The 20,382-nt window shown below is 42.2% G+C and overlaps 1 protein-coding gene across 7 annotated transcripts in view; it reads right to left on the minus strand.

Moving 5' to 3' along the window:
- Depdc5 (DEP domain containing 5) overlaps positions 1 to 20,382 on the minus strand; it is a 125,080-nt gene that overhangs the window by 37,736 nt on the left and 66,962 nt on the right. For 5 of the 7 annotated variants that reach the window (XM_028758279.1, XM_028758282.1, XM_028758281.1 and 2 more), the window contains 7 exons: positions 18,279 to 18,344; positions 15,799 to 15,982; positions 15,226 to 15,386; positions 9,560 to 9,677; positions 8,957 to 9,124; positions 7,762 to 7,981; positions 6,473 to 6,606 (listed from right to left, as the gene is read on the minus strand). In XM_028758279.1, coding sequence (XP_028614112.1) covers positions 6,473 to 6,606; positions 7,762 to 7,981; positions 8,957 to 9,124; positions 9,560 to 9,677; positions 15,226 to 15,386; positions 15,799 to 15,982; positions 18,279 to 18,344 — 1,051 coding nt within the window. The remainder of the gene's footprint in view (positions 1 to 6,472; positions 6,607 to 7,761; positions 7,982 to 8,956; positions 9,125 to 9,559; positions 9,678 to 15,225; positions 15,387 to 15,798; positions 15,983 to 18,278; positions 18,345 to 20,382) is intronic. The other 2 variants (XM_028758283.1, XM_028758284.1) reach the window with 2 other exon arrangements.

Here is a 20,382-nt window from a genome sequence, read left to right on the forward strand (position 1 = left end):
GATCAGTGGATGAGGGAATCTACAAATACATCATCCATAAAGAGGACCCATTATATTGCTTGCCACAATGGATACCTCATAGCCAAATTCTTAGTCTATTTTTTTCAGCAGCTGGGCACATTATATAAGTGGCAGGGACAGCTCCAACTCCAGAGAGGTTGGCTTAAGCTCATGCCTGTCCCCTGAATAGCCATAGTCAATGAATGCTGTGTTGTCAAAACCCAGATTACCTCTGAAAGCTGTACTGTCTGTCTAGTTCCAGTGATCGTGTAGTAACCCTGAGGCTGTCACTGGGTATATAATAGTATAGTGCCCAATCCTGTTTCTTTCCACTCCTTCCCACAGGTGTTGAACCTAAGAATTTTCCTTAATAAACAGCATCCATCATGTCTTGCTCTGCTTCCCTGGCAACCTAATCTGTAACATTTCTCATTCTGACTCAGTGGGTTGGGTGGGTGCAGAGATCAAGCCTGTGTTCACATGTCCACCATAGCAAGTGCTCTACCACTTTTGTTACCTGGCTGGGAGATAATCAAATATAAATAAAAGGTAAAGTAAACAAAAGCGGAGGATAATTTATAAGCAACCCTGCATGTTCAGCCATTAAAATTACATACTTGAAAACAACTTTGTTTCCTCTATTTCCCTGTCTATTCATGGTAATTACCTAGAAACAAAATTCACATATCATTTTATCTGTATCACAGCAATATCGCTAAAAGAAAATAACCTTTTTTTTTTAAAGATTTATTTATTGATTTTATTTATGAATATACTGAAGCTGTCTTCAGACACACCAGAAGAGGGCATCCAATCTCATTATGGATGGTTGTGAGCCACCATGTGGTTGCTGGGATTTGAACTCAGGACCTCTGGAAGAGCAGTCAGTGCTCTTAACCGCTGAGCCATCTCTCCAGCCCCAGAAAATAACCTTTAAAGAAACATAACCACAACCAAATATTTCCAATTATCTCAAAAATGTTAGTGTGTCCCAAACAAGAGTCTATGAAGGCCTGTGCTTGCAGTTAAGTAATCGCTTACATCTCTTAAGGTCCAAACTCCTTTTCTCACTGTAACCTTGCAGCTTGCCCGTGACATATTTAATCCAGATGTGCTGAATCCATTCCTTTATTATTCCATGCTTTCTTCCCTGTAATTCCTGAGAGCTATGAGCTAGACCTAAACTTTGGTTGGATTTAGGTTCAACTGAGGGGCAAGGATTCTTCCTCTGTGTGCTGTGTGCTGATGAGTTCTTAGTTCCTTTAATTCTTTAGTGACTCTACACAATGATATTCTAGCATTCTTTCTGTTATTAACACCAAGAATACTTTAGAAAGAAAAAGAAATCTGCAACTACTTGGTTATTCTGAGGTATACTTTATAGGAGAGGCAGAAGATACTCTTGCTTTTCATCTTTGTCCACCAATATCAAACTTTATTTCTCTACCACACTGTAATATATTCTATATTCTGTTTTCTTCTCAGTTACATCCACGAACACACACTATGACTTTCTTTGGCAGGTCTTGATGGCTGCAACAATGGGCCATGACTGGGACAGCAATGGCAGAAAGCCTCAGATGCCTCATATGCACTTAACCATCCACATTTACTGAACTCCCTTCTAGGTGCTAACCCCCACACCAGGAAGGCAGTCATACCTGGAAGAGACTGTTCCTGTCCAATAGCTCAGAACCTGCTACAGGGAATACACATAGATGTGAGAACATGTTCAGGGCACAATTTATTCTGAGGAAGGAGGGAAAGCAGCCAGTCCTACACAAAGTCTGCACCATATGAAACTGGCAGGAGAAAGTCAGCTTACACTAAACACAAGACACAAGTACACAAACATCTTTTACATACGTATAGGTGGATGGGGCACTATCATACTCTAGGGTTGCATAGAGCCATCCTACATAGAATGAAGACATCTGTCTGTTTGTCTGCATTGGGTTATCCTCATCTCATAAAAGCAGAAAAGGTTTCAGGCCACTATCTGCTGCCCAGGCTAACCCACTGTTGTTAGTCAGCATAGGCTGACTCCACAAGAGCCTGATCAAGGGAATGTGTCTATGGATAAAGACTGGCAGGGAACTGGAGGAAATAGTTACAGTAAGAGGCAGACTATAAAAAGAAAGCCCTTTCTCACATTGCTAATGTTGGTTTTCACAACAAAAACAATTGAATCTGCTAATTAGAGCAGAAGAAAAAGAAAAGCAAACAAGCTGGGCAGTGGTGCACCACTTTAATCCCAGCTCTCAGGAGTCAGAGGCAAGCCAATCTCTATGAGTTTGAGGCCAGCCTGATCTACATAGTGAGTTTCAGGACAGCTAAGGCTACACAGAGAAACCTTGTCTTGAAAAAACAAAAACAAAACAAAACAAAAAAAAAGAAAAAGAAAACAAAAAGCACCATGTAAGTACACTGTATAAAGGTCTGGCTCCTTTAACCTACCCTAAGCCTCTCAAAAACCTGGCACATCAGCCAGGAGCAGTTATCTGGGGAAGGAAATGCCTCAAGTCTCTGACCTGGCTCTTGTCATGGGATTAGCTGAAAGCCTCATCATCCACCCTACAAGCACAAGATGGCTTGCTTTTCCCAATCTGAGCAGAAAGAGGCTCATTGTGCATACTAAACAGTGACTCACTGGCAAATTAAGATATTTTCTACCTCCATTTTCACACCACTCCCCTCCCAGAAACGCATGTTCCTTGTTCTTTTCTGCAGTCAGGGAGAACCTGCTGGCAGAATCCTGAGGCCTTTCTTGGTCGTCCCAACAAGAGCCCAGTGCTGTCAGGAGGACTCATCTTGCCACTTGCCTCTTCCCATCTGCAGGCCTGTAGGTACTCTGCTGTTTGTTTGTGCCTCTCTGTAGTCCTTTCCTTCCACCCAAATCCTACCTCCTGCCACCCACCCACCAAGTCATTCTAGGTGTGGACTCATCCCTGAAACCATGCTGTACAGGATAGTTTTATGCCAACTTGACACAGGCTGGAGTCATCTGAGAAGAAACCTCCACTAAGAAAATGCCTCTGTATGCTTAGGCTGTAGGAAGCCTATAACACATGTTCTTAATCAATGATTTTTGGGAAGGGCCCAGCCCATCATGGATGGCACCATCCCTAGGCTGGTGGTCCTGGTTCTATAAGAAATCAGGCTGAGCAAGCCATGAGAAGCAAGTCTGTAAGCAGCACCCCTCCCTGACCTCTGCGGCAGTTCTTGTCCTGCTGGAATTCCTGTCCTGACTTCCTTAATGATCAACAGTGATGTGGACACATAAGCCAAAGAAATCTTCTCCCCAAGTTGCTTTTGATCATTTTGTTTTAATCACAGCAAAAATATTCCTAACTAAGAGGCACATTTTTTGCCAAAGACACTGAAAACATATTTCACAATATTAAGGACTTATAATTTTATGATAAATTATGATATTATGATTAGGGTTTAAGTTACATTTTTTACTGGGAAGCACGCATGCCACAGTACAAGTGTTGAAGTCAGAGGACAACTTTCATGGGTCAATTCTTGATCCTACAACGTGGGTCCCAGGAATGAAACTCAAATTATAAGTCTTGGTGGCAAATACTTTTACCCACTGAACCAACCATCTTGCTGTACTGGTTTAGTTGGTTTTTTGTTTGTTTGTTTGTTTGTTTTTGTTTTTTTTTAAATAAGACAAAATTTTCAGAGATACATTTTGAAATATTACAGATAAGAGTATGATATGTGGGATTTGAGAAATAAAATAAAAGGGAAGATAAATACCCATTTATAAATCAAATAAGAGTGGCCAAGAACAGAAGATCACTGAAACCGGAGACTAGAGAGAGACTAGCTAATACTACTCAGTCCACATTTATTCATCTGTTTGAAACTTTTCATGATAACAAAACCAAATGTGTGCTAAGTGAATCCTCCTCCGCTATGAGACAGGCAAGGACGGCCTGGCATCCAGCTCTCCACACTGTCTCCAAATGAATTTCTACACATACCTCATGCTCTCTTGCCCAATCAAGTTTACTTTCTGAAGCCAATGTGTGAAAGTTCTTACTAGATACAACATGGAACCATACAACAGGGTAGACAGGGTCTCTCCTAACCCACCTGCACAACATCTGTACAAAGAGCCCCTCAGCAGCCCACCTTCCATAACTTCATAAAACTACATATCATATACATACATAGCATATCTACTCTGAAACCAGCAGACAAATCCTCTAGCCTCAGTAGAAAACTGTCAGGTCATCTGACTGATGTAGGTCCAAGAAGCAGACAAGCAGATGGGGGAATAAGAGGGGACAGGACTCATCTGCACACATGCAATAATGCTTCCTCTTTTTGCTGAGTTCCACCTTCCCCCAGAAACTCTTTGGTTACTGCACAGCCATCTTATCTCCCAGCTGTGATGCTCTCCATGTCCTCCTCACAAAGCCTGGTGTCGTTCAACTGATGTTCTGTCAACTGCAACATTTGCTACTTATAAAGGGGCCACATAATCAAGTGCATGACTGAAGGTGCAAGACGAGTCACCTCAGGGAGAGTGCTATGTACAGTGGCACATACGTTTAGCTCTAGCACGTGGGAGGTAGAAGCACAAAGATCAGGAGTTCAAAGTCATCCCTGGCTACATGGTGAGTCTGAGGCCAGCATAAGCTAACATAGAATCTTGTCTTTGAGAAGAATAAGATGACTGAGAGAACCAGAAATGGATGTCCTTTCTAAACTATTGGGCTCTTGTGGTTGGATAAATGTAGACTGAATCTCTGCTATTTAAAGCCAAGCATGGGCTGGAGAGAATGCTCAGTGGTTTTAAGTGCATACTGTTCTTAGAGAAGGCCTCAATTCAGTTCCAAGCACCCATGTGAGGGAGCTCACCTGTAACTCCATCTCCAGGGAGATACTATGTCTCTAGCATATACTTGCAGTCCCAGAGACTCAGGAGTCTGAGGCAGGAAGATCACTTGAGTTTGAGGACATTTTGGACAACATAGCAAGATCTCATCTCTAATTAAGACAAGCATGGTGGCACATGCTACTAATCCCAGCACCCAGAGGGCTAAGGAAGGCATACCACAAGGTTAAGATAATAGAAAACTACAACAAAAATTTTAAGTTAACCCAGGTTACATTGCCAGACTTATCTTAAGATGAAAACAATAACGAAATTAACCATAGATAGGGCAGGGAGATGGCTCAGTAGTTAACAGCATATGTTACACCTACAGATGACTCTGGTTAAGTTACAATCACCCTTCAGTCCATCTTCTGGCTCTGCAGGCATCAGGTATCCACACGGTACACAGACACATGTAGCCGCCCCACCCCCCCCACCCCCCCAAAAAAGAGTGCTTGCCGAACAAGCATAAAGACATGAATTTAGATCCCCAGCATATACTTAAAAGTCAGTTACAGACAGGCGTGCCTGTGATCTCAGGCCTGGTGGAAGAGTAGGAGACAGATTCCAAAAGCTTGCTGGCCAGCTGGTGCGGCTAAGCTTTAGCTTTAGCCAGCGACCTTGTGTCAAGGAAACAATGTAGAGAGTGACAGAGAAGGACCCACAGTACCCCCTTTGGTCTCTGTAACATGTGCATGACTATGGCAACACATACATAAAGATGCATACATTATACAAACTTTAAGAAAACAACTTTAAAAAACGTTTTGTGGTCCAAATTAAATGTTTGTAGGTTTAGTTTTTTTTTTTTTGTTTGTTTGTTTGTTTTTTGTTTTTTTTTTGTTTTTTCGAGACAGGGTTTCTCTGTATAGCCCTGGCTGTCCTGGAACTCAGTCTGTAGACCAGGCTGGCCTCGAACTCAGAAATCCGCCTGCCTCTGCCTCCCAAGTGCTGGGATTAAAGGCGTGCACCACCACCGCAGGGCTTGTTTGTTTTTGTTTGTTTGTTTGTTTGTTTGAGACAGGGTTTTTCCATTTAGCTCTGGCTGTCCTGGAACTCACTCTGTAGACCAGGCTGGCTCAGAAATCCACCTGCCTCTGCCTCCCAAGTGCTGGGATTAAAGGCATGCACCACCACTGCCCAGCTGTAGTTTAAATAAAAACTCAGACTTCAGGTTTTTAACTGCAGGTCTATTTTGCTATTTGACACAAGGTATTAGCTTCACTTTCTGGTCATGTAAATGTCTTCTTTAAAAAAGACTTAGTTTTATTTCATGTGAATGCCTGTTTGCTTGCATGTAGGTCTGTACATGTGTGTGCAGTGTCCACAGAGGCCACAGAAGGTGGTGGAACCCTTGGAACTGCAGTCACAAACAGCTGGGTGCCACCATGGGTCCTGGGAACTAAGACTAGGCAGCTACTATTCTTAACTGCTGAGATACCTCTCCAACTCTGTAATATCTCCTTAATTATACATGGCAATTATATTTCACCTTGGTCAGGCAACTGAGGCACTGAAATGCCTTAAAGTATACTGGGTCCCTGGAAAGCGGTCTCTTTTTAACCAGGCACTTACTTCTGACTAGCTTCCATCTCCAGCAGGGCAGACAGGGCTGAGGTTCCTTTCTTCCCAACTGGGGGGCCTGTTGACTCCAGAGGGTGTGCAGAAATGGGTCCGGTCATCTGCAAGCCTTTCATGGCAGTCCCTTTCTAAAGCATGGAGGAGGAGATAGTTCGTTAGCCCAGGTGGGCTCTGAGATTTCCTTGTATCTCAGCTCACACTGTTTCATCTTCAGACCCTGGGAACCTAATTAACCTAGCAGAGGAACACAGGTTCTCTATGTTTAGTGGACTATAGAAGGCTCAGAGAAGTTGGTTTAGCCAAGTAATTTCAAATCCCACTGGAGCTGAAATTCAAACTAAAGTTGGTTTTTTTCACACTAATTTCTAAACGTTTCCATGCACAAGTGATCTTGTGTATAGATGGTAGCTGATGTGGGAAAAGGAGCCTGAGGTTAAAAATAGGCTTGATGAAGGACCACTCACTATCATAAGATTACTAACACACAAACCTGAATGAAAACCAAAGCATGATGCTATATAAAAGAAGCAAGCCTCAAATGGCTTTATATTATACAATAGCGTTTTTAAAACATTTGCAAAGACTAGTGGTTGCTAGGAGATAGAGATGGGAAGGATAGGACTGCAAAGGGCAGCATGAACCTTTTTTGTTTTTCCTTTGAGTTCTGGGATCAAACTCAGTTTGTCAAATGTCAGGCAGGTGGTCTACCTGTAAGGAACCATTCATTTTGATTTTTTGATTGTGGTGTTTGATAACATGAATCCCTGTATTTTCTACACACACACACACACACACACACACACACACACACACACACACACACGAGTCAATTGTACTATATGTTAATTTAAGCAAACCAATGGTGAATCATCACTGCCTGGGTGGCCTCAGGTCTATCCTGTAGCCTTCATGAGCCTCAGTTTCTTTACTGAGTGGCAGTGTATGACTGAAATGAAAGTGACAGACACTTTCTAAAAGGAAGGTCTGCTGCTGTTCACCTCTTAAGAGCTTTTACTCTGCAATTCAGTACTGCTGTGCCTGATCCTGGGTCCCACTTGGGGTTACACAGTAGGTGGTCTGTCCTCAGCTAGAAGGGGCAACTAATCATAAAGTAATGTCCAGTCACTGTTGATACCATCCAACAACAGGTAGGAACTTCCTGATTGGAATTTTAGACACATGTTGGGTAGTCATGGGATAAATCATCCAGCTGATGAGAGAATAGGAGGTAGAGCCTGCACCCCAGGCTAGTTGTAGCCCCTGAGAGCTCTGAGAACCCTTACCCGAATCATGCGGTCTGAGCGGTGGCGCCTGCGGATGCGATTTAAGCCCTCTACAAAGCGAATAAAGCCATCTAGAAGCTGCCACTCATCTTCATCTGCGCGGGGTTTGTCCCCATAGATGTCACAGTGCACCTCCCCTTCTGTGATGCGCTTGGTGGCAGTGACACAGGCTGGCAGTAGTAGAAATCGAGTTCTCCAGAACTTGAGAGACTCGATTAAGCTATAGTCAAGGGTAACAGAGTGGTGGTGAAAAAAAGTAGGTAGTAAAAGTCCTCCCACATAGCTCTCTGAAGCTGGTGCAACAGAGTCCTGCTTTGGTGTCCCAAGTGGCTTTGCTTAAGACACTAGACAGAAAACTACAAGGAAGACCACAAAGTGGCTTCTGCTTTAACCCCAGAGCCATGACAATGCCTCTGTGCATCCACCCCCAGTGAAGCAGCTGTCCACCATCAATTGCAAAGCAGACAGAAAAGTTAAAACATTATACATGAGACAACCACAAGGCTACTAGACAACAAGAGAATAAAATGCTGAAAGCACATGGCAACATGTATCCTTATGTTTGCTAAAAATGTATAAATATGTATACAAGGACATGTAAACACACATGCACAGACTATTAATTTACATAAAACAATGCTGAATCATAGCTGTCGCTAGGTGGCCTCAGGAACATCCTACAATATCTATGGGAGTAAGTTCCTCCACTGAGTTTGTACTCTATGTTAAAACTTGCACCAAAGGGCACATTGTGGCTGAGTTTCTCCTTCCAACTGCAATAAAATACATACTATAAAATATATCACTTTAGGGCAGTGGTGGCGCACGCCTTTAATCCCAGCACTTGGGAGGCAGAGGCAGGCAGATTTCTGAATTCGAGGCCAGCATGGTCTACAGAGTGAGTTCCAGGACAGCCAAGGCTACACAGAGAAACCCTGTCTCGAAAAACAAAAACAAAAACAAAAAAAGAAAAAATTATCACTTTAACCCATTTTAAGTCTGTATGTCAATGGCATTGAGTAGGTTCACACTGTTATAACTGCCACCATTAGCCACACAGAGTTTAACACATGCAGGTATGCTCTGTTCTTCCAATTTTAGGGAAAACAAAACAGACATCAGACAAAAGGACGAATGTGTTAAAAGACGCACATATCTAAAGCAGCAGGAATAGGAAGTTAAACTGCTGTCTAACCTGAAATCTTCAGAGCCAGCAGAACAAATATACTGATCTAAGTAATTCCACTTGTATTCCTCTAGCCGTTCGTGACAGAATTCTACCCAACAGGAGACAAACTCTGAGTCTGAGTGGGAAGGGCAGAGGCTGTAGGTGTAATGGATCTGGGCAGATTCATAAGGGTACCTGAAAAACAAAGGTATGCCTGGATACTTAAAAGCAATCTGCACATACCACTGCCACTGCCACCACAACCATCGCCACCCTTTTCTGTCTCACTGTACTTGGTACTACCTGGGATCAGTCCCTAGATACAGAAATCAGTTCATCCTAGGAGACTATAATGGACATTTCTCAGATCTTCTTAAACTTATCATGTTTTTTTCTTACATTCATCCTTTGATTTTAATACGCTTGATGTAAGTCATGCTAAGCTTTATAAACTGAATCAGTTGCTTTTTGGAAGCAGTAAACTATAAACTAAAAGTTTATTTTAAGGCAAAGCCAAAATTCTAAAGGACTCATTCTACTTCTTATATACATATTGTTTTATACACATAATTTAGTGTACAGACAAAATTCAAGATAGTCACCAAGGATGGTAAACATCTAAGGACTTACTTGGGAAGGTAACGAGTTACTGTGATCATCTTATCCTTGAGTGTCACCTTATGGAAAGTTCTGCCCATACTCAGCCAATACTGGCCCTCCTCCTCAGGGCGGTTTCGGGACACAAGGCCTAGTAAAGAAAATTATTGCTTTTATCCACAAAGATACAGATAAAGAGAAACAAAAGAAGAAACAAATGTTTTGAGAGGAAACTCACAGAAGCATCATCCTTGGTTAAAAAATAAAATTGCAGAAATGGTCAGATATTTCCGTTGTTAAACCAACTAATAGCAAATCAGAGTGCTAAAAGCACTTGGATATCACACTCCAACCCTGATGCACAGTCCTCTGGAGTAAACATTAATAGGTTTGGGGAAAGATGTGTGATTAAAATGAAACTCCACTCTACCCAGACTCCACCCCAGGCTGGCAGTCCTTACCCTGGCCCGCACTCCAACTCCTCCCCAAGGCTCCTCTCGGAGAAAGGAGCACTTACTTATCTATGCAGATTTGCCCCTACACAGCTGCTCGGACACTGCTTCTGCACTCTCTTCCTGAGCCACTAACTTAAACCTTACAGATTAAACAGCTGTTCACATTTACTTACTTACCTTGTGTACCATGCATGAGTACAAGGACATGTGCAGACTATAGTATGCATGGTGGAGGTCAGAAGACAATTCGTCCTACATGTGGGTTCCGGGGATCAAACTCACTCAGGTCCTCAAGCACAGCAGTAAGTGCCTGACTGGCTAGCATCTCTCTAGTCCATTTTATAGACAACTTAATATCACCATCAAAAGTAACTTCCCGGGGAAAGCTGTCAGACAGCGCTAACCCTGTGAATATCTTACATGTAGTTCCTTAGGTATGTGTCTCTCTCAGGCACTGCAGTGCATATCTATAGCTGCAGCAACCCAGGACACTAACACAGGCAGATTGCTTGAGTCTTGAAGTTTGAGGTAAAACTGAGCAACACAGTGAATCCCTGCCTCAAGAACAAATTAAATTAAAATTTAAAATAAAGCTTCAAGAGGCCAAATCTAAATATAGTTTATTTTATATTAGCTCCTATTAAAAAGGCCTTGCTCAGAATAAGTGTTCAAAAACATAGTTTAACTGAATTAAACACAGCAGAGTGGGGAATGACAAGGAATCAGAAACATATGACAAGTGTTTAAAAGAATAAAACTATGCTATAAAGAACAACCAAGCCAGTCAGGCAGTGCTGGCACCTGCCTTTAATCCCAACACTTGGGGGGCAGAAGCAGGCAAATCTCTGAGTTTGAGGTCAGCCTGGTCTACAGAGTAAGTTCCAGACAGTCAGTGCTATAGAGAAACCATGTCTCAAGCAAACAATAACAAACAAACAAGCAAAGAACAACAGCAAAGCCTGTGCAAGATCCTCATGACCTGCAAACAAAGTGTGATCTCTCTTGTTCAGCTCAGAGAAATGGTCATATGGTGGCAGGCCACTTGGAAGTCCCTGGAGAAGAAAGGACAGTAGAGTCTGAGAGGATTCTGACTGTGATTGTTTCAAATCTCTGCAAGTCTTGCTTTCTGCAACTGAAGAGTACCCCATGAGGCACTCCTTCATTTCTGCTACAACTTGCTGGCTGTCAGGAAGAGTATCAGGGGATAAGGATCCTGAGCATCCAGGTCAGCTCTCCAACACCTCAGCCCAACTAGGAGTACCCCAGTAAGCAAACATGTGTTTGTAGTACAGTACAGTAAACCCAAGTTGTACCTTACATTTGCAATCAATAAACCTGAAATAAGGGAGACGCAAGACTTGGCTGTGAAAGCAACTTTTCAAGTAACAATAGTAACAGGATACCAGTAATTTTTATTACCAGGGAAATAAGAGTTTTCCTCTGACATCTAGCCATGAAGAGTAAGGGTCACAAATCAGTCAGGACCAGACTGGATGCTAGAATTACAGACTCACAAGGGACAGTCCCTATCCATTCAAGAGCAGAGGACAGGCAGACTAGATGTGGCCAGTGACATCTAAAGTAAATTCATTACTGTTTCCTGGGTTAAAAAGTTAAGCTCTTCTCGCAGCCCTGTGAGAACTAACATCTCTAGCCACAGCTCCAGAGCACTCTAACACTCTTTCTTTTTGGTGTGCAAAAATTATCTCCTGCTATAAGGCTTTCTCGCACATACATAAGCTGATCTTTCTGCCTTCAGGCTCTTCCTTCCAACTTCCCCCTATTTCCCCTAATGACTTCCACTATTTCAGGTTTAAATTCACCCAGTCCTCTAAAACATCTTAAAGTCCAAATTAAAGAGATCTAATGGGCCTTGAACTAACTTTTCCCTCCCAGGCTTTATCACAGCAGATTCATTTCTCTCTATTGAGCTATAATTTCCCCAATTGTCAAAAACATTGTTGAATAAATAAGTGAATGAATAACCACATATATTTATTTACTATTTGTTATAATCCAGGCACTGTAGTTTCGACTGTGGAAGTAAAAAAGATGAACCCCAAATGGTCTTGGGTAAGTTCACTGGTGGTACAGTGCTGACCATAGCAACCTTCCAAAATGGTCTTGGCACCCCAAAAGGTTCATACAGAAAAAGCCAGGTGTGACAGTACATATTTGTACCCCAGCAGATGAGAGATGAAGCAGGACGATCAAGGGTTCAAGGCCAACCTGAACTATAAAAGACTTTGCCTTAAAAAAATGAACAAACAAACAAAAACAAAACCAGGAGAGTGTAGCCAGGCGTTGGTGCCGCACGCCTTTAATCCCAGCACTTGGGAGGCAGAAGCAGGTGGATTTCTGAGTTCAAGGCTAACCTGGTCTACAGAGTGAGTTCCAGGACAGCTAAGGCTACACAGAGAAACCCTGTCTCAAAAACAAAACAAAACAAAACAAAACAAAACAAAACAAAACAAAAAAAACCCAAAAAACCAAAACCCAAAACCAGGAGAGTGTACAATATGAAGAAGAGAAGTCAGCATGTGACAAATGTAAAGGCCCACAGCTTCATCGATGAGGCCTGGACTAGCTGCCAACTAAATCCACACTCCAGATCCATACTTCTTTAATTTTCTGGCCAGAGGAGCTGTACTAGAACCAACAATGATCAGAAGTTTTACACTGGCCAAATAGGGAAGTAGAGGCTTCATTAGCAACAATGAAGAAGCCAGAGACCAAGACAGTTCACTGACTATTTCAGAAAGTGATTATTACCTTCCAGCTCCAGACGCCCACACTTTATACTCCCTGTTACACTTATTTGAGATGAGTTCTCCACAACTTGGCTCTTCCTCAGTTAGGGTCACTTGCTAGCCACTAATGCTTGAATCAGGTCACTAAGCTACAGTAATTAAGACGAAAAATGAACACGGACTATGGGGAAAAGAACAAATGTACAAATGAGTAGAGAATTTGTCTACTATGACTGAGGTCCTGAGTTTGATCTCAGTTCCAGGAAAAGAAAAAAGACAAGGGCACACATAAAAAAAAGCAGCAGGCTGGAGAGATGCTCAGTAGTTAAGAGCACATATTACTCTTCCAAAAGACCTGGGTTTGGTCCCAGCACTCATGCTGGCCTCTCACACTGTTTGTATAACTCTAGCACTGTCAAATTTTTGACCCTCCCTAGTTATTGTGGACTGTGCTACTCCATATATACATTAAAAAACAAACAAACAAACAGTAAACTTAGATTTAGGCACCATCTGAGAACCTGTAGTGTATCAGGTAGGTGTAACACTAGAAACCCTCTTCCAGGTTTAGAACATTCACTATATACTTGATAACTGAGTGTTATTAACTTGGCCTTCTGCTACTCCTAGTTGTCTAAACCAAACTATATCATGGCTAAAATTAGTCGTATCCTCTTTTTTAAAAAGAGAATTGTAGGACCAGGCATAAGGGTATATACCTTAAATGCCAGCCCTTCAAAGGGAGAAACAACTAGATCTTTGGGTTTGAGGTGAGTCTGCCTGGTTTATACAGTGAGTTATAGTCCAGCCAGAGTCTATTAATAGGCTGGACAGTAAAACCCTGTCTCAGAAAACAGAAAGAGGAAGGGATGAAGGGATGGAGGGAAGGAGGAGGGAGGAAAATGGAGAGGAAGAGAGGGAGGGAGAGGGAGATTAATAAGAATAGAGTTGACCACCTTTAAAGGTGGGCACCTTTAATCATGGTACTCGGGAGGCAAAACCAGGCAGAATCCTGTAAGTCTGAAAACATTCTGGTCTAGAGTTCCAGGGCTCCACAGAGAAACTCTGTCTCAAAAAGAAGAAGGTTTTTTTTTTTAAAGAAAAAAAAATCTATCTTTTATTAGTATCAGTGTTTGCCTGAATGTATTGATGGATCAGCCTAATCCATCTTAAGGACGGAAGCCATTCTGTCATGAGGTCAGAACAAGTTCATTTCTGTTTGCTGCAAAATTCAAGTTGATGACACTTTAACCAGTTTCTGGGATTTGACATGCTCCTCCCCCTTTGAAGTTTGACTCACACCTTGAATGTACTCTGATAAGACAAGATGTTCTTCCAAATAGTTTTGAAATGTTTAGCCAAGTTCCTACATAACCAAAATTCCTCTGGAAATCCCTAAACCCTTGAAAACTCCCTGTTCTTACAGTGTTTTTTGGGGGGGTTGGGTGGTTTTTTTGGCTATATAAACCCCACCTCCTCTTATGTTTGGTACTATTTTTCCAAAATCCTGCTTTAGGAAGATAGCCCAGTCTGACAGGAAATAAAGTTTACTTAACTTCAACAAAGAATTTGGGTAATGGTTTTACTCTCCTTCACTGAGCTTAACAGTATGTGTACCATTGGGAGTAAGCCACCAGGTGAGAGTTAGGTACCAAAGACCAGGGCTCTCTGCAAAGCAGCCAGTGCCCTTAATCACTGAGCCATCTCTCCAGCTCCAAGAGTAGGGTCTTTTGTGTTTTTGTTTCAAAATAGGGTATTACTTTGTAGTGAAGGCTAACCTATAACTCAGCATGTTTGGGCCACCAAACCTGATTGAAGTGATTTTCTTTACCACTGTTCTTTTTTTGTGTTTGGGTGCTAGTCATGGAATCCAGGACCACTCTCAAAAGGGCTGAAGTGCCAGTTGTTTTTTTATGTCAACTTGACACAAGTCATAGCCATCAGACAGAAGGGAGTCTCAGTGAGAAAATGTCTCCATAAGATCTGGCTGTAGGCAAGCCTATCAACCAGTTTCTTACTTAGTGATTGGTGGGGAAGGACCAGCCCATTGTAGGTGTGCTATCCTTGGGCTACTGGTCCTGGGTTCTAATAGAAAGCAGGCTGAGCAAGCCATTGGGAGCAAGCCAGTAAGCAGTACTCCTCCATGGCCTCTGGACCAGGTCTTGTCTTCAAGTTCCTCCTGCCCTGTGTGAATTCCTGTCCTGACATCCTTCAGTGATAAACAGTGATGTGGGAGCAAGCCAGTAAGCAGTACTCCTCCATGGCCTCTGGACCAGGTCTTGTCTTCAAGTTCCTCCTGCCCTGTGTGAATTCCTGTCCTGACATCCTTCAGTGATAAACAGTGATGTGTTTAAGCCAAATAAACCCTTTCCTCCCCAACTTGCTTTGGTCATAGTGTTTCATCACATCAACTAAGACAATAACCTAACAAAAGAAACCTATTCTCAGGATTTAGTAGAAAGGAAGAAATATAATTTTAAGGAGAATCACTTACCTCTGCTATAGAGTGGGCTACTGCTCAGTGGGGGTGGAACTGTGGCGTTGGGTTTCTGTGCTTTTGGCTGTACTATGATTTGGTAACCCTGCATGAGACGCTGGCAAATGAACTCTTCAAACACTTGCTGAGCTGTCATCTGAACACCCTCCTCATCTCTCCTGGAAAAGAAATGAGTGAGCATGTGGGCATGCTTGACCTTGGGCAGTGATATAGTTACTGCGCCTCTTCTCTTGTTTCAGCTCATAAAATCCATAACCTGTACATCAGCTTTAGGAGAAATGATCAGTTCAACAAGGTAGAGAAAGAAGACAGAAAGAATAACCTTAGAAAACATAATCAGATGTAGTGTGCCCAAAACAACTACATTAGCAAATGTTATCCAGGAAGACAAACTGTTGATGTCAACAAAACTTGAGAGAAACTAACAGTTCTTGCATCATCAAATTTCCCAACTACTAAAGGAGGACATAAAAGGCTTAGAAGTTCAGTGTTCTTCTTTCTATGCATGTGTTCCAATATACCCATAACCCTCACAAAACAAAGCTGACTGCTTTTGTCTCAGGCACTGACCTGTCCATGTCTGCTTCTGGGAGGAGATCATAGCAGCCCTCTGTGTAGTCATTCTGCAGGCCCTGACGGTCCGGGAAGTAGTCAGTGGTGAGGGGAAGGCATGCAGGAGTAGTAAGAGACTTCCAATCCACTCCAACTGTGCAACAGAAGCCTGGCACTACAGGGGGAGCAGACAGTGTCAGAACTGCCTCGCATAACAGGGAAAGGGTATATGTGGTCACCACGGCAGGTTTGGGATATGGAAGGAAGGGAGAGGATGGGGTGAAGTTCATGACAAAAGGTGATAGAAATTGCCAGGATAGAGAGGGAGCAGAGGGAAGGGGATGGGGGAGGGAGAAAGAGAGAGAAACAGAGTTTGTTAGATAACGCAACACATGCTTATCCAATCCCATCATGCAAATGGGATTCATAGCCGCTATTTTTCATTTTCTGCTGATCATGAGCTACAGCTGAAATGCCAGTGAGGTTACTGCAGGGCAGGCAGGGTTATATATCAAAGCAAATTAACATTCTGAGGGCAGAAGAGAGGCTCAGGGTAGAGCTTCTCCTTTAGAGAACTGCAGAGTGTCTGGGTAGGAAAGGAAGAAAGCTCAGCCTAATTGGGAGCAAAATAGCAAATAGCAGCAGAAACAGGAACACTTTCAGAACCACAAGTAATAGATTTAAAAGGATAGGAGGGAAAACCAAAAGAGGATGTCTGGGACAGTTACAAGGCTGGGATTTTGGAGACATGAGTTTGACATCTGCTCCCTAGATAAAGCAGGTTTTCAACACTGGTAACTAACTCCTAACATTTTGGACCAGATCAGTCTGTTATAGAAGGCTGTGCTGGACATTGAGAGATGCTGGACTCTACTCACAAGATGCCAGCGATGCACTCTACTGTGAATACTACAAATAATACAGATAATGGCCAAGTCTGGCTTGAGTGCAAGACCACTGAGTTAAAGCACAAAGGCCACACTATGTGGCTTGTTCCACTAGACTCATGTACTTGTTGAACTATGAAAAATATGGACACTTTAACAGTGAAACCTAGAGGCAGCTCTGATAGTCCCTGACCTACTCTGTGCTCTAGCTTCCATTTTCTGCATGTGATGTCTGACTCTTTCTAATCACGATGCCATTCATCACTGTGGGATGCAGTTGGTGAGCTCTTGCCAGAGTCAGCACCATAATAATCTCTCTCTCCTCCTTCCTCCTCTCTCAGAGACTTGCTATGCATCCCAGGTAAGCCTTGAACTTGTGATCCTTCTCCTGGAGCTTGCAGAAAGCTGGGGTTCAATGTGCACTACACACCGGGCTTTAAACCACATTTTAATAAATGTTTCCCCCTCAAGTGTTTCATTTAAATGATAAAAACAGACAGGTAGCTATCTCTCTAAGTAAAACTGACTCTATCTTTAAGATCTTTTAAGTGAAGACTTTAAAAAAAAAAAATCTATAAAAGGAAACAAATAAGAGCAACAACAACAGCCCTCACTCCTTTGAGTCCTGAGCGGGATAGTTACACACTGCATACTGCTCGGTGGTTAAGAACACTGACTGCTCTTCCAGAGGTCCTGAGTTCAATTCCCAGCAACCACACGGTGGCTCACAATCACCTATAATTAATGGTTGTGATGTCCTCTTCTGGTGTATCTGAATACTCATATACATAGTATAAATAAATCTTAAAAAAAAACTTATAAGAAAGAAAGAGAGGGAGAGAGGGAAAGAACGAACAACTTTTGGGGCTGGGATGATGGCTCAATAGGTAGGGCACTTGCCACTGAGGCTGATGACCTGAGATTGATCCCCGGATCCACCCAGGAGAAGGAGAGAGCCGATTCCCATGCTTGTCCTCGAGCCTCCATGCACATATGCTATAGCATATGTGTGCCATCACACAAATACGTAAAATAAACTTTTTGACTTAAAAAATGAGTAATGGGGACATGAAAATTTATAAGAGGATTAAGTTAATTAATCATCAATGGAGACAAAAAGACTCAGTGCTACACATGCATAGCCACACAGAATAAAGTGTTTGCAGTGGTAGAATGGTTTCTGTATTCTAGTAAAGGTGCTCTGTAACTGTTCAGCTATTTAAATAGACAAATGTGATCTAAACAGACATTAACTAGCCAAGTATTTTCTACCATAAGAGTATGTGAAGGACTCTAGTATCAGCCCATTATTTCTTGCTCATTTTTATTCCAGAGCCAGTATTAGGGCTAAGAACTAAGATTAGCTTCTGCCAGGCAAGAGGGTCCTCTTGGGAAATCTCCTCCTTCTGTGTGTCCTGAGTTACACACTCTGGGCAGGTCATTCAGCCACACTTCTCTCACCTGGCATCAGACCCAAGAATCCCCCACACATCAGCTTCCTATCACACAGTATGTGGCTTCCTGGACTGTTGTCGTCCTCAGGGCTTGCTCATGCCCTCACCACCCCGCAGACCCCATCACCTGCCCTCCTCTAGTCTGGCAGCCCCTTACTTGGCTCTGGAGAGGTAGGAACACCGTCCTCTAGAGAGTCCTTATTCTGGGTCCTAAGATTCATACCTAGAGAAAGAAAAAGCGGCTTGTCTGAATCAAAAGTTACTCTACAAAAAAGTTCTTATAGTTGTGGTTAGAAAAGCTCAAAAATAAAGCTAAAAATACAAACACAAACCAAATGCCAATTCTGAACTGGGTATTTCAAACAGCCCAAATGAACCAACCCAAGAAAAATAAGAACAACTTAAAATTTGAGAATGAACCAGAACTTCAATGTTATCAATACCATTCTTGTTGTCTGTTAAGCTTTTTTTGGCAAAGCAAACAGCTACTTATTTTGAGAAAACTGACACATTTAAAGTCATTTCAACCAATTAATTTTTAGCAAACATAAAATAACCTAATTACATTTTGTATATCTGTTTAACCTTAACTTCTATAACTCTTTTCCAAATCATAGCTTTTAAGAATAGAACACAAGACATCAACATTTACTACACTTAACAGACAAAGATTCTACCTAAGTCTAAAAAAGATTTAAAATGAAACTTTAATATGAAATGACAGCGCTAATTTAAAAAACACATACAACTAAACATCACTTAGAAAACATTTTTTTTTTTCGGTTTGGTTTTTTGAGACAGGGTTTCTCTGTGTAGCCCTTGCTGTCCTGGAACTCACTCTGTAGACCAGGCTAGCCTCGAACTCTCAAACTCAGAAATCCGCCTGCCTCTGCCTCCCAAGTGCTGGGATCAATGGCATGCGCCACCACTGCCCGGTGAAAACAAAAATATTTAATAAAAAGCAGACTACAAAAAGGAACTGGAAAAAGCCTCAAAAAATAACCAACATTAGCTGTCTCCATACAGAAGCATAAGGGAGGAGGTAAGTGAAAACTTACTCCTTTGGTTGTTTTGTTTTAAGATTATTTGTTTTTATGTGTATGAGTACCTGGTTGCATGTATGTGTATCCTGTGTGTGCCCGAAGCACATGGAAGCTAGAAGAGGACACCAGATCCTCACAGACATCTGTGAGCTGCCATGTGCGAACAAGGAATGGAACCCAGATCTTCTGCAAGAGCACCACAGACTTTAACTGCTGAGCCTCTCTCCAGCCCCAGAATTTGAACCTTTTACTCCACATACTTCTGTGTCACTTGAATCTCTCTCAACTATAACAAATACTTATAAATTCTTGTGAATCTTTAGAAAAAAAATAAGCAGTGACATAAGAGAAAGCACTTGAAAAATCACATAGTCTGGAAAAAGAACTTGCATCTGGAATACAGAGATCTCTCTCAACACTCAAGAGGAAGAAAATTAACAACCCAATAAATAAATGGACAAAATATTTGAATGGGCCCTTTAACACCATATACAGAAGGCAAACAAGTGCATAAAAATATATTCCACACCAGTACCCACTTAGGAAACAGAAAATTAAATAGTGACATGCCTCTGCATCTAGTTTTTGTTATTTCAAGGCAGGGTCTCTTGTACTCCATGCTGGCCTTACACTTGCTTGTAGCAGAGGATGGTCCTGAACTTCCAATCCTCCTTCCTCTCTCCCAGGGCTGAGCCCAGTTTGTTTGCATGCTGGTTTGTTTACTTATTCAATTTTACAAATGTTTTGCCTAGATGTATTTTATGTGTCATATTCATGCCTGGTGTCCACAGAAGTCAGAAAAGAGTATCAGACACCCTGGAACTTGAGGTACAGATGCTTGTGAGCCACCATGTGGCAACCTCAATCCTCTATAAAGCAACAAGCACTCCTAACTGCTGAGCCAACTCGGTAACCTCCTAAGCCCCCCCCCCCTCTTCCCTCTCTTCCTCCCTCCCTTTCTTCCTTCCTTTTCCTCCTGCTTGGATTTTTCCCCCTCTTATTGAAATTAAAAGCCAGGGGGATGAAGAGATGGTTCAGCGGTTAAGAGCACTGATTGCTCTTCCAGAGGTCCTGAGTTCAATTCCCAGTAACCACATGGTGGCTCACAACCATCTGCAATGAGATCCAATGCTCTCTTCTGGTGTGTCTGAAGACAGCAACAGCATATACACATACATAAAATAAATAAATAAATAAATAAATAAATAAATAAATATT

Source organism: Grammomys surdaster, unplaced genomic scaffold (assembly GCF_004785775.1).
Source record: "Grammomys surdaster isolate TR1022 unplaced genomic scaffold, NIH_TR_1.0 126187, whole genome shotgun sequence".
NCBI lineage: Eukaryota > Metazoa > Chordata > Mammalia > Rodentia > Muridae > Grammomys > Grammomys surdaster.